Source organism: Momordica charantia, assembly GCF_013281855.1.
Source record: "Momordica charantia cultivar OHB3-1 chromosome 5 unlocalized genomic scaffold, Mcharantia_2.0 BLBB01000005.1, whole genome shotgun sequence".
Taxonomy (NCBI): Eukaryota; Viridiplantae; Streptophyta; class Magnoliopsida; order Cucurbitales; family Cucurbitaceae; genus Momordica; species Momordica charantia.
Window position 1 is genome coordinate 6,893,104 of NW_028275163.1, and position 14,915 is coordinate 6,908,018.

A 14,915-nucleotide genomic window follows, 5' to 3' on the forward strand; every position below is an offset into this window, starting at 1 on the left:
CAAATTTCATTATAGTCACCTACCTTAAAAATTAGTAATTTCTATGTTTTCCCGACACAAAATGTTGTAGCATCAGACGGTTGACCCGTTATTGTTCAAATAATAAGTTTGAGGTTTGAACATACAACTTGTGAAGGAGATTATAGATGGAGTTGTGTTGTACCCATATATACCAATATAGTTTAAACTTATCAAATCTATCCCCTTTTAAACTTAAATGTACAAGAGAAACAATTAGTACCAACTTGATTTGTCATAAATTTTAAAACTTTCCCATTAGTCACTAATGGATTTAATAAATCATAAAAAAAAAACTTTTCAGAATCAGAAGCAAAATGACTTCTTCCTTTTAAATTGAATATATTTAACAAAAATGTCTCCTTTCAATAAAATGTAAATAAAAAAAAGAGCGTTGAGCCCCACAAAATATGTTAAATAAAATCCAAATTTGTTGATTCCTCAGAACACTACGGACACCAAACTTACCAAACTTAGCAAGCCATTTAATCTTCACGCTTCTCTAAAAATTAACATTTTCCTAATATTTTTTTATCTAAAATAGAAAGTCAAAATACACTTTTGGTTTTTGAGATTTGAGTCAGATGTCTATTTAGTTCTTGAAGTTTCAAAAAAAATACTTTTAGTTCTTGAAATTTAAGTTAGGTATCTATTTGGTTATCGAGATTTCAAAAGAGACATTTTTGATCCCTAAAGTTTGACTGGCATGCTGATGTGGCTTCAAGGACCATTTAAAATCATTTTCCAAACTTTAGGAACCAAAAATGTCGTTTTTGAAACCTCAAGAACCAAATAGATACCTAACTTAAATTTCAAGGACCAAAAATGTCTTTTTTGAAATTTCAAAGACTAAATAGATATCTGACTCAAACCTTAGGACCAAAAGTGTATTTTGCCCTAAAAAAAAACATTTTCCTAATATTCAAATAATACTCATATCTCAGGGAAAAAAAGCATCACTTATATCTTAAACCATTTTTCTAATATATATATATATATGTCCGAAGTTTAATATTCTAGGTAGGTCTATTATGATTTTTTTTTTTTTTGAAAGCGGTCTATTATGAAATTTAAATGGTGCAACTATTGGACTATTATAAAATTGAAGTGTTTGAAATTTTAATATCTTTTAAGTAGGTCTATCATGAAATTTAAACTTATTCCTCTAAAGTCTCCTAATTTTTTCATGTCTAAAATGTCATTGAATTAATCCGTAGTTAATTTTATTTTGAGCGTTAAGATATAACTTAATTATATCTTATAATCAACATATATTTTAGATATGTTAAATCACACTAATGAACCCAAAGGCTTAAGTTGATGGGTTCGAGAAATTTATCATATATAGTAGATATCTCAACTCTTCCTCACTTGTAGACTTCATCAAAATTTGTACAAATCCAAACAAGTGGAATCAAAATTAAATAGTGAGTAAATTATGATATACGGGTTCGAATACAAAATCTGTTACTAATACAATATCAAGCTACAGAATAAATTACCAAATTAGATTCTTTTTCTACCTGTATTGATCAATGATCTAAGGTCTATAAATAGAACAATACAATAAGGATGAGCTACAAAATGAAACTATCAATACAACTAACCAAGTAACCAATTATAAATTCTAGTATTATATATATTTGTAGAATTTATGATAAGGAAAATTTAGTAAAAAGTGAGTTTGTTAAGTATGAATTTATGTAGCTTTTATAATTTACAAACCGGCTCTGTTGGATCTGAATCGTGACGGATTCTGCCACGTGTCATGCTTAGAAAAGCGGGTTGAATTAACGAGCGCGCGAAATATAGGAATTAACTCCAAAACGATTAGGTCGGCGGTTACGGTAGGACCTGTGAGGCCGAACCGACCTTAAGCGAAGCCCGTAACAATGTCTCTTCCGAACCCGACAACACGCCGCATTTTTAGGGTGTGTCAGAGTTCCTGTCGGGCCCAGTTCCTATAAATGGAAACCCTTGCCTTAAATGCAAAGTACGCAATCCTAGATAAAATCGACAAGTTAACTCATACTAGAACTAACTTACTCATCGGAGTGCTAAAACCTTGTTTTGCAGGTCTCGTGAGTGGTCAGAGAAGGTGTTGAACAACGGCCAATAGCTCATCTTGTACGTTCCGATCTATTACCTATCTGAGCTAAACGATTTCGAGTTCAAACAGACTCATAATTTGAAATAAACAAATCTACGTATCAAATGTAGTCTCAATAAGCATATAATCTTGTAGACAAGACATATATAACTTTTCCTAAGATTGATCAAGATTTGATACACCACTCCAATATTTGTTTGACTTAAAAAAATTGTATAAGCTTAATAAAGAACAAAATCCTTCTTAAAACTGTTATCTAAATAAAACAAGTAGTTTAGATATAAACAAATTAAAAATAATACTATCAATAATATAGTTTAACTGGTTAGGCATTAGCCCAAGTAAAATGAAGCGATGTGGTATCATGTGATGAAAGTGAAATGGATTTTTAGAGCTCATTTGGTAACATTCATGTGTTTTTTGTTTCTCATTTCTAATTTTCTTAAAAAATATAAGCATTTTACAACTAACTTTGTTTCTTGTTTCTCTTTTTCTGGTCGGAATATTCTCACAATTGTATAGAAATTTTGGAAACTATCAAAACAAGTTTCTCCTTGTTTCCATTTCTAATTTGTTCAAAAAACATAAATAAAAATGTTGTTTTATCATAGGTTGGAACCATGCAATATATTTTTCTTCATTAAAAATAATTAAATCGAAACAATAAATAAGAACGTTATCAAACGGGCCCCTAATATCCCAAGGTGTGGAGACCAATTTGTTATTGAGTTCATTAAAATATTGGATCAAACTTTTGCATTATTTATTACTATTATTATTATTTATTTTTTTGATTAAGAAAACCTTTGCATTATTAATATTTGAGATCTGTGAATTCCTTTTTTTTATATATATAAATATTTATTTATTTTGCAGGAGTTTTTGGGTATGTTCTAAGTGCAATTGCTTCGTGGATTTGTGTGAGGTCGGTCTATTTTTAGATTATTAATTTGAAGGTTGACTTTTGTAGCTCCTAATATATATTTCTTTTTTCCAAGGGATTTAATATAATATTAGTCCCAAGAACATTTATGATTTTAAGTTATTTGATGAAGATTTTTAATCCTTCCATTTTCACTTATATCCTTATTAAGAAAGAAAAAAATAAATTCTATATGTTGGTTTTGTGCCAATTTTAGTAAAAAAAATGAAGTCAAATCATTTATTTCAAACCCATCTACAATTTTCCTACCTTAACTTTGGTTTCAATCTATTTATTTATTATAATCATTTTTTAAAAGAAAGAACTTTAATTTCAATTTATCCTTTACTTATAAATATTGGAACAAAACTAACACAACAGGGACCCAATCCTGAGAAAAATGCTCAAAGAATCAGAGATATATTTATATTTTAATGAATTAGTAAATTAGTAATGCATCAATTTTTAATATGAGACCACGAATTAATGATCCGTTGATATTAATTAAATGAGTGGTAACTATAAATCACTAATAAACATAAAATGTTTGATACATTCATTTTATGTACATGAATTACTAATAACTATACACCTTAAAATTGAACCAAAATTCATGTTTTTGGATGAATATAACTTGTCGCATCCATGTCACTGGAACAAAATGTTATCTATAAATAATTTTGTGGCATTAATTTTCTACTCAACTTTGACCAAGGACAAAAAAAAAATATATATCTTCCAAATTTTAATAAAACAATAGGGAGAGAACAATAATGAAATTTGTTATAAAAAAATGAAATTTAATAAAATGTATCATTATATTTTAAAGGCATTGAAAGGAGAAGCATTTGATACCTTTCCAAGAATTGTGATTCTCATTCTATTATTGAGTGATAGAAGATAAGACATTAGGGCTGGCTGGGCCTTACCCTCAAGTTTTTTTTTTTTTTTTTTTTAATATGCTTTTAGCCTTTTTTTATTTTTATTTTTATTTTGCTAATATTATGTAACCACAAAGTTTGAAGCTGTCTATTGATAGTTTGGACCAAGAAAATGACAAGCTGCTTCAATTTCAACAATGAATCTGGTAGCAACAACTAATATTAAGGTATTTAATAAGTATTTTGCTTTTAACAAAAAATAAATTTGTTTAATATTAATTAAGCAGTGAATAATGCATCATTGTGCTACAAATAGTAAAGTCATTAAAACAAAACCAATTACCAAATATGCAATTCTTACCGCACAAACTTAATGGATAAATGGGTTAATAATAAATTTGGTTCTTGAAATTTGACGGTGGCATTGAATTACAAGTTTAGTCATGGAGCAAATTATGTTTAATAAATTTCTAAATTTTATTTAATCTATTAATTAAAAATGTATTTATATCTATAAATCTTGAATAGTAGTTCAACAATTAGTGGGATAAAATCTTTCAATTATCCAAAATTTCATTTAATTTAAATTTATAGGTATTGTTTGCTATAGATTATAGATTTTTATGAATGAGATCATACTATATTGTGAAAAGAAAATTATTTTTTTTTAAAAAAAAAGGGAATTTGTCTTAATAATGTTGACCAAACAATCAATTATCCAATATTTTATGTATTCATTTAAAAAATTCAATGTTTTGCCAACCATAGAAAAATGGAAGTTGAAAGGCATTGAGCCCCACAAATATTTTTATATTGAATAAAAAAATACTATCTAGGTTGTTGAAAGTTTTTTTTTTTTTTTTTTTGAAAAGATTGTTGAAAGTTATGTTATCTATGTAATATAATCTTAATTAATAATTGAAAGAGTAAAAAAGGAACATATGAATTGAAAGCATCATGGATATTTCAAATTAATTTAATGTTTGAGCAAAATATTTGTTTTTTTTTTAACTTTTTCATTTTATAATATATAACCGTGACATAAAATACCTAAAAAATGTATCTAGCTATTTATACATTAATTATTGGTCATATTTTTATGTTTTTTTAAGAAGTAGAATTAAATTTAGGATTGAAGATTTGAATCAAATTGTAGGTTTACAGTGTCTTTGAACTAGCTGAGCTTAGGTTGGGTATATGTTTAGATAATTTTTTTAAATTATAAGTCATATTTTAATGTTTCTAGGTGGGAATATAATCTCAAAAATCTTGATTGATGTTGTCAAGAATGAAAATATATTTTAAATATAAACTATTTCGTCATAGAAGTGTTTTAAGAAAAAAAAAATATTTTTTTGCAAGATGATTAAATTCTCTAGGCATGCCTCATTCAATGAAAACTAAAATATCAAAATACATATCATACTTTTAAAGACAACGTACAATGTACCAATTACCATATCAAATATCAATGGTTCGATTTTCCACCCGTCATTATTCAACTGAAAAAAAGACATTTTGTTATAACCATTGAAAATTAATATTGGTATCATTAGTCTAACAAATCATTTAACTTAAAAGAATATTTTGTTCTAACAACTTCTCACTCTGAAGATTTCCAAGATTATATTCCAAATAAAACATACAAATATGATCCATAATTGAAAATTTTATGTAAAAACATATTATTGCAGTTGGTTGCTGTTGTGTTATTATTATATAGGTAAGTTGGTAGAAGAGTATGATGTGTGTGTGTGTAAATAATATTTGTAGTGGCATTATATTTTTCTATATGAAAAAATATTGCAACTTTCTCTTCTAAATATCAAATTGAATGACCAGCAGGTGTTGGAGTTTCATAATTAATTTGAGGTGTTTTAGGGTTAATTAAGAAGTTTAAAATCTACCCCAGATGATTACAAATTTCCCACCATCCTCTTCTTAGTAGGTGGATTGGGCATCTCTGACATTGAATCGGACAAGGGGACGTGGCTGCATTCGTTAGGTAGCGTTTTTGTTTCTTGTGTTTCAATTTTTGAGAAACAGTATTTCATAATTGATTATGTGTCTCGTTTCTCATTTTTTAGAAATTTTTTGTAGAAATATATATAGAAACAATAAAATCAAGTTTCTCGTTTCTTATCATCTTTTTCTGTTTTCAATTTTTTTTTTCAAAATATAAATTAAAACATTAATTTATTATTCTTGAGTTGTAAAATCTATGATAGATATTAAAAAAATAAATGTAACATAAAAATATTTAATATTTAATTAAAAAAATAGTTTCATACTCATGTGACAGTATTATTTTAACTATTGCATGGTGGATTAATAGCAAGCAGAATCAGACCACGATGACAATAACAAAAACGTAATAGACACAAAACTGAAAGTGCACCAACCTATTAGAATTTTTTTTAATATACAGGGATTGAATACGACACATCACAAATTTAGAATCCAATCAAAAAGTTATTAAAGTATAGAGGCCAAAATTATAATCTTGTCGAAATGAGTAACATTCATTCAACCAATTAAGATATTTTTATCTTTTCAAAAGTTTAGTGATTTGAACCGCGAAAAATAAGTGGAGGAGGACTGAAAGCTACGTTGAATGCCATCTCGCACGGACGTCTCACTTTTAAGGAGTTGAAATGTTAATGAGACAGCCCAATTTAGTGACATTGTGAATTGATAGTTCAACTTTTGAGAATTCAGAGTCCTATGTTGGCCACTTTCATTGTGGATTTGGTCCTTCCACACTATGGTTTTTTCCTAGTATAGCTTTTTAAAGTTAAGAATTGTCTTGTTCTCTCTCTATTTTTTTTTTTTTTTTTTTTTTTTGCTTAATATACTAAATAGAAACCATAGATTTGACAGAAACCAAAGTAAATTAATTAATGGAATTTTAACTAGGACCCATATTTATTTATTTACGTCAAAACTAGGATCAGTTTCATTTTATGCAATTCAAAAAAAGAAAAAAAGACCAAAAAGAAGCAGAAACTAAATCAACTCCGGCCTATAATTCATCTTTATTAAAGTGAATATGATATAATGTTTAGAAATGGGTGGTCAACTGGAGTATAACTTAACTGGTTAAGGAATCCATGTCTAATCAAAAGGTCGTAAGTTAGAATTCTCGCTCCTATATATATTATATTCTAAAAAAAGAAGTGTCACGGAAGAATCTGGTTATACCAATTCATTCAATATGAAACTAATCAGATCAGCCTTACACAGAATTGATTTCTTCCATAAAATGATAAAAGAGTTCTTGCCCATCCAACTAAAGAAGAAACCCAGATCAAACCTTGTACTTTCCTGCGAAAAAATGTCGACTTCTAACGTTGCAACCTGCACAAGTTAGAGTCATTAGTAACACAAAATGTCATGGCTGTATGAGACAGAAAAGAGAAAAACTAAGACAAAATAGAGCCATGACGCCAACAAAATTCATCACAGAAAAGAGAAGCGAAAGACAACATAAATTTAAAATCATCAATCAGACGTCAACAAACTGGCAATATGGGCACAACTCGACTGGTTGGGACAAAAAGAAAAGTTCAATGTTGGAGGTTTCACCCCATCCCACCCTTCTTGAACTAAGATTCCTTTTTAAGTTCTAAATAACAAAATATGTGATAAGAAAGGTGCTACGGATCTATCTCTTTAGGTAGAGAATGAACTATGGGAGAGACCATATTCTAACAGAAAACCATATCTCAGGGAAACAATTGTGTGGTATTTCTCAAAACGAACACAGTATTTCTATGGACAAATATATGGTAAAGATATCCATACGTACTATCGATCTGATTCTTCCTTAGATAACAGATGCGGAACTTGAAACTGAGCCTTCCATGTTCCACCATGTCCCAATGCACTTTATGAACTCACAGTCTAATAAAAAGAAATACACTCATAAATATTTGCATCAAATGATAAGAATTTAATCATACAAACGGGGAAAAGATTCTAAATAGAAATAACCAGATTTAAGTATTTCCATAACAGTACGTATTTCCTAACTCATATCTTCTACTCTAGCACTTCAAGCGCGTCAAAAAATTGAAGCATTCAGAAATTAGACAAGAGGCAAAGAGAGTTTGCAGGAATTAGGAAGGATCATAGAGCATAACTGTGATAACTAAAATATAAAGATTGGCATAAATCAACCCATAAAGCACTATACACCTTAGGAATGTATGAATTGAGTACAAGACCTTTAAAATGAGCCGCCTGGATCTTCTAGGAAGCGCCTGTTTAGCATTATCCTTTCCACTTCTTAAAACTCTTCTATCAGGTTCATTATAACGATGTTTTGTTTCATTTTTAATGACTTTCCTCTTTCTCTTATGTGCTCCATTAGATTTGAGAATATCAGATACAGGCAACATCTTCTCCAGTGAGTCAGAGTCGGGGAATTGAGAGCATCTGAGAAAAAAAAAGGGGAATTATGGTATCAAACCACAAGTTAAAATAGTTTAAAGGCCTCTCATTAGATAAGTGTTTACTCTGAGGTCTCCATTGCAACACTTAAGTCGTTCCTATCCTGCAAGAAAAGAGATCATATCACAAACAATGACTGATTGAACTTAGAAAAAGCAGGTGTACTTTCTGCTGGTTGAAGAAGAAGATTGCATTGGAAAAAAGCTCCAATATACACATACAGGAAATATTCCATACAAGAATCATGTACAAAAAGGAAGATAGAAAATAAGACATCGTCCCAAATGAAAAAGTCAAACGAGATCACAGAATGCCTCTCCAACTGGCTATCAAGGAATTAATTATTAAAAAATTTAACCAAAAACTCCATCTAGAGCTAAAAGCCAACCAAATCCAATGCTTCATCCATATTTATAATCATACACAAATTGAAGATTGTTGAAAAGAAGAAACATAGCAACCATGATGTGCTAATCCTAATTGCAGCAGGGAAATTGGCAACGAAACAACACCTTACCGACTTCTCTGCAAATGTTCGCAAGCTGTAATCAGTAACATTCTTTGAATCTCTCTGTGAAAAGCCTCCATAAGGTGTACACGAAATATCTTTAGGGCGTTCTTCAATATCTGATGATTGCACGTCCATGGAACCAGCTGCTGAGCTTCCAGGATATCCCACAGAGAGGTTTAAAATAGTGCAGCTGTTCTGTAGGGTTGAAGTTTCACAAATTTCACTTTCAAGTATAGAATTCCGATGTTCTAATGTAGCAGCGCTAGATAAACCGCCAGAAACAGAATCACAATTTGCCTTCTTCTGTAAAGCGTCATTGATATTCTTTTCACAATTATCGACTGCAGCACAAAATTGAGACCCAGCAAGTTTCTGGTTTTGCACATCAAAATCAATTCCAGAAGACATGATTGTCTGATTTTCATCTAAATGCTCAGAAGCATCTGCATTAATGGCATGAGACATCACTGCAGAAGAGATTACAGACCCATCAGCCGCATCTAGTTGGTCAATCTCCGTGCATTTATTTATCATCAGGTCTAAACTGGAGGAATGTTCTTTCCGTAAATAGTCATCCTTGATTAGACCAGCTGGACTATTCCACTGAAAAGAACTCGCAATTCCTTTATGACCTTTAAACCAACAGAGGTTCTGATGCAGACATTCTTCTCTGTAGACGCTCTCACAGATGTAAACCTCATTTTTTAATCTTTCAGTCCAGTCCAACGGGCTAGAATTTAAATCCACGTAAAGGTTAATCCCCTCATCAGACCAAACATAGAACTCAATAGCAGATGAGAAGACTTCTGGAGAAGTTTTAGGAGAACCAGCAGAAGCATTTCCATGTTCAGCTAGACACGCATCATTCACTACACACCTACTTTTGATCTCAGCCACGTGTTCAGTCATATCACCTGAAACCAATAATTCTGATCAGGGCTTACTTTTTGGGACACCTTTTCACTAACCTTGTATTAGTCATGCCAAAATTGATTTCAAGGATTTCCCCTCATGGTTACGTGTTTTGACTACCAAAGATTACATTGTAAAACAAATGTAATACAAATGTTAAATGTTTAAATAGTTCTTCACAAACACAGAAAATAATCTATTGACTAACGATTTACACCTCTATTATCTGATTTGACCACCCGTTCTGTTTTGCATTTGACTCCTTGAAGTGGAAAGTGTTGCACCGCAAGATCACACCAGCAAGAGACTTTGAACAAAAAAAAGATCTTCATGCATTTCTTAAGTAGACATCAAGATGAATTGTTGGGATATAGAACATGCAAAAGGACGGATAACATAACAAGGAGGGTAGACCACTACACCCATTGAAGCATCAGCGGCTGACTTAGATCTGCTCCAACAGGTCTAATGAGTTAAAACTTACAAGGGATCAATGTAATCACATGTAATTAGCGATGCATGTTGTGCAGAGAAATTGATTCCTCCTATAACGTGCCATCGGCAAGCACAACTCCAGAAAGTAGATGAATCTCAAAGGAACTTTTTATTTCATCAATTCATCTGAGCTACCAAACTTCTAAAAGCCCCACAGTATTGACCCTTTATATAAGTCATTTAAGTTGTACATAGAAACAAATCACATTAATGCACATGGTTTTTTCTTTGTTTTGAAGCACTGAAAATCTTCATTACAGAAAACTACGAGTAACAATTCATAATTAAGTTTCCATCGAGATGTTTAGATTTCTTCTTTACATTACATTGTCGAATACTAGGGAAAATGTCAGAATATCATTGTAGTATATTCATAAACTTGAGATGTTCAAGAATTTTTCAGAGGTGCAGAATGGTAGCCTGAAAGAGACCTTAACATGTCTTCCTAAGAAAGAAACGCTAGCACTCCATCCTGCCAGGCTAGCAGGATGGAGTTTCATCAGATATGTTTGGTGAACGATGTTTATAACCTTGCCAAAGTGCAAGCTGACAGATTGAATGAGAACTCCCAACATGATCTCAAATAATCACTTTGCATTCATAAATAATAAAAAAAATTGTGGATAATGGATTCAGTCCTTATTACAAATAAGATAGTATCGACAAGTTAGTCTATGATTTCCTTCGTCAATATCGATAAACCATTTTGGAGGTGTAGTCTGAGAGTGTGGTCTTTACCTACTTGGCTGTTACATACCCCTTGGAGGCAGCCCTTTTCTCAATAGTGGAAATAATCAAGAACAGGTTAGAGAAAAAAAACATGCAAACTTCCCCAGAGGATGTAGATTAACTTTAAAACAATCTTGTCTTGCTAGTACGTCCATCTACTTTATGTCCATTTTCAAAATGCAAAGTAATCAAGGAGTTGGAGAAAAGCGTGAAGATCCTCATATAGGTTGAGGAAGGGTGTGAAGGGGGACGTCATTGTGTAAGTTACACCGAAGTTTAAGGGGAATTAAGGATACGGAATCTAGAATCAATCACATTGCCTTGGCTTCCAAGTGGTTCTGAAGGTTCGCACTAGAAGAGATTTTATTGCCACTCAATTATATAAGAAAATTTTGTAAAAGACAAGGAGGTTGGTTTACTGCAGCTAATTGAAACCTTGTAAAAAAACAATTCTTGGAATTTTCTGGTGCATTGAAAATCCAAAGCAGCTCCTTTTCTTTTTTTTTAAGGTAGGCAATGGAGGAAAAATTAGTTCCTAGAAAAACCATTCAAGGACAAATGTAAATTTAATATTCCGAAGCTTATTTCAGATTGTGAAATCTCAAATCCTTTTGGTTCAGGATTGCTGGAATGAAGAGACTGTGATTTGGAATTTCTACTTCAGCAGAGCCCTTAATGATAGGGAGTAACAAGAATTGATAAACGGTGAACTTGTTGCAAATGAGACAAATGATGGAATTAACAGCGCAGATTGGTAAAAGGAAAAAGTGCAGAAGAGTAAATTCCATCTTTTGTGGAATCTCAATTTGCTTTACTCATGTTGGCGGAAGCTTTAAAGAGTGGCATTGCAGTGCTTTCAGAACAAAAAAACTAAATACAACCATTGACCAATAATATAATTACTAGATGGAATGACCATCATGATTCAAAAATCAACAAGGATCAAGGCTCTTGGTACTTAAGTAACAGTCACACACCAGATGCACACAACAAAAAGAAGTCAACCATACCAAGTACAGGACTTAGAATATTAGGATAAGTTATTTCACCGAGTCGTGCTTCAATATACGTCAGCAGCTAATGAGGACAGCAACATGCTCTTCATAGAGGCTTTGAGCACTATTCATGGTTGAGTCTTCGTTACTTCCAGCCACATGAAGCCATTCCAGATTGTGAACAGCTAGATGGAACTGGAAGGAAATCTAAGCCTAATATCTAAAAGACTGAAACTAAAATATATGTTAAACTTTCTAATCTAATGTAAAATGTGATAAAAATAAGGTAAAATGATCCAGTTACAGCCTCAGGTGATAATTAAGAAAATGAAGGACTTCTATTCCAGTTTGGTTAACTTAAATTTACTGTCTTTACTATTCATAATGCACAGTCCCTGCTCAAGATCTGAATACCAAGTAATCTCACGGCACCAAAAATTCTAAACTGCAGGTTACTGGCTTCTAAAAAATATCCAAATCTTAGGTACATTGCAACAAGTGAAACCAACTTCACTTCCAATCTCCATCACACAACTTATGAACATGCATCCAAAGAAGCTCAACGAATCCACACGAAGTTAAAGACCCCAGATGTGAATTTAGAAGTTAAGAACATTTGGTACCTTCAGCTAATAACGACGTCAAAAGAAAAGTCGTCGTTCTCAACCAAGTAGACAAACAAATGAACAATCTAAAATAAGCTCGTCAACTGAACAGCGCTCACAATCAAAAAAAAAAAAAAAACGTAGCGGGACGACTTTCCCAAATCGAAAGTCAACCCACTTCCACTTCTACTCAGCAAGACGTGGTGAACAAAACAAATTCCGAAAAGCCAATTAAACTCGTTAATCATTATGTCTTCAACGACCATGAATCTGTTTGGCTACTGAGAAAACGGAGAAGCGTAAAATTATGAACAGATTGAGCCTTTCAGTCAAAACAAAATCTACATTCCATTGAGGTACATTCAATCTAATCAATGTTACTATCACGCGCGAAGTAAAAATCTTCAAGATGAGACACAAGTACTCAAAATGCTTGATATACGTCTCTACAGCAGCAAACAGAGAGATTACTAATTGGAAACCAAAAAAAAAAAAACAAAAATCGTAGAAGCTGAGAAATGAGAAAGAAGATTTAGAGTACCTGATTGGAAATTGTTGGAGAAAGCGTGGAGATGGTGAAGGATTCGTTGGAGCGTTTACATTGCGAAGACTGGATTAAGTACTGGTTTAAGTTTAACAACTTCTAAAACTGTTTTCCAGAATATGATCTTAAACAGCCCTGGTTTCTATTTTGAGTTTTCTTGGAAAAAGTGAAGAAAACAAATCAAACATTAAGGTTCATTTCATTGGCTGCTGAAAAGTAGGTTTTTTTTTTTTTTTTCTTTTCTTGCAAAGATGAATAATTTCAATTATAAGTAAAAAAAAAGAAAGGAAATGTAAGGAGGGACGAGAGATTTTTTCTTTCCTTGATTAAATTTTTAGTATTTATTATTCTAAGGCTAATTACAAAAATAGTATAATACTAATACTAATACTTTTTTATTTAGTGAATGATTTTCATGTCTTCCAAATTATTATTATTATTATTATTATTATTATTATTATTATTATTATTATTATTTTGTAGTTTAAATAGTTTAAACATCAAAATTATTATTATTATTATTAGCTAAAAGTTGCAATGCTTCAGCAACACGTACCAGCATCCCTAAAACATTACGAGAGATTTTTTTTTACAACATGTGGGGGTGGGGGATTAAATTCACGACTTTTTTATTGGAGATATATGTCAATTACCACTAAGGAGGTATGCTCGCTTTGGCATATTACGAGGGTTTTTGTACTAAAACATAATAGAGGTTTTTAGCGGCACGTTTTAAATCGGCATTGTTGAAAAAGCAAATTAGGGACATCGCCGTGAAAGCGACATATTTGGAGGCATTGGTAAATATTCGTCATTGAAAATTTGTTTTCTTGTAGTGTTATCCTAGCATGAACTCCTCGTTTTTAGTGATGTATGGCAAAATCTTTCGATTCTACATGACCAAGATCTCAACATTCACTCGTTCGTACACCAATATATGCGAGCAGTAGCTTTGGTAATTATTTGATGTTATTTACATATATATAAATACTTAAAACCTATTCTCTATAAACATCCATCTCGAAAACTTTGTCATCAAGTACTTCATTTGATGTCGAAGTCACCAAACTCTATACCAACCTACAACATAACTTCTTCATTTGAAAGTTGAAACTCCATGAGCAAAAGCCTTCCTCCAAGGTTAGGAGTGTCAACAGGCTTATTTCTTCTCTCCAAATTTGATCTATGTTAAATTTTGCGGAAATAGAAATGAGGATTTCTTACAGAGAAATGTGGAATTTTTACTAATTTACCGACTTGCATTTTAACCTTGTGCAATAAACTTCTTCTACCGAAGACTAGTGGTAGATGGTCCCACGTAGGCGCCTATGAAGAGTTTCGTGGAAGGAAAATGAACGGGACTTGGCTTTTGGGCTTTTCCAACATAGCTTTGGTGCTCTTCTAAGAGGAGTACTTGGCAGCGTAGTAGTTGGTTTTGGAGGATGTGATGTTGTATACCATCATAATATAGTTTCGAGGGTCATCCACTGCGAAAAGACCTTCTTGAGTGGATAGTGGAAGTTTCCAGATCGGAAGAACTAGAATGGAAAATTGATTTCCAATATTGAAGATAAGCTCTAGCACCAACTTAATTTTCTTTAATATATATATATATATATTTTGAAAACTTGGTAACACATGAAATAGAAGACAACCAAAATAAACTCATAGTACAAAACAAAGAAACAAGATTGTTGGGATCAAGGGGACCAAGATGCCCAAGCTGTGGTTTGTCTGTACA

At 31.7% G+C, this 14,915-nt stretch overlaps 1 protein-coding gene across 4 annotated transcripts; it reads right to left on the reverse strand.

The window, feature by feature from the left end:
* Positions 1-6,938: 6,938 nt before the first annotated feature.
* LOC111014638 (uncharacterized) lies at positions 6,939-13,368 on the reverse strand. 4 transcript variants are annotated; one of them, XR_015790696.1, is made up of 7 exons: positions 13,172-13,364; positions 10,024-10,257; positions 8,901-9,808; positions 8,449-8,486; positions 8,158-8,368; positions 7,736-7,834; positions 7,047-7,288 (listed from the first exon to the last, which is right to left on the reverse strand). XR_015790696.1 is itself a non-coding variant. In XM_088123643.1 (6 exons), exons 2-6 carry the CDS (start codon positions 10,136-10,138, stop codon positions 7,127-7,129), a joined length of 1,434 nt encoding a protein of 477 aa, XP_087979769.1. In that variant the 5' UTR covers positions 10,139-10,257; positions 13,172-13,368; the 3' UTR covers positions 6,939-7,126. The 4 variants fall into 4 exon arrangements, 2 of the variants coding, with proteins under 2 accessions (XP_087979769.1, XP_087979770.1); XR_015790695.1 differs by having other exon boundaries at positions 7,740-7,834; positions 13,172-13,363; XM_088123643.1 differs by lacking the exon at positions 7,736-7,834 and having other exon boundaries at positions 6,939-7,288; positions 13,172-13,368.
* Positions 13,369-14,915: the final 1,547 nt, after the last annotated feature.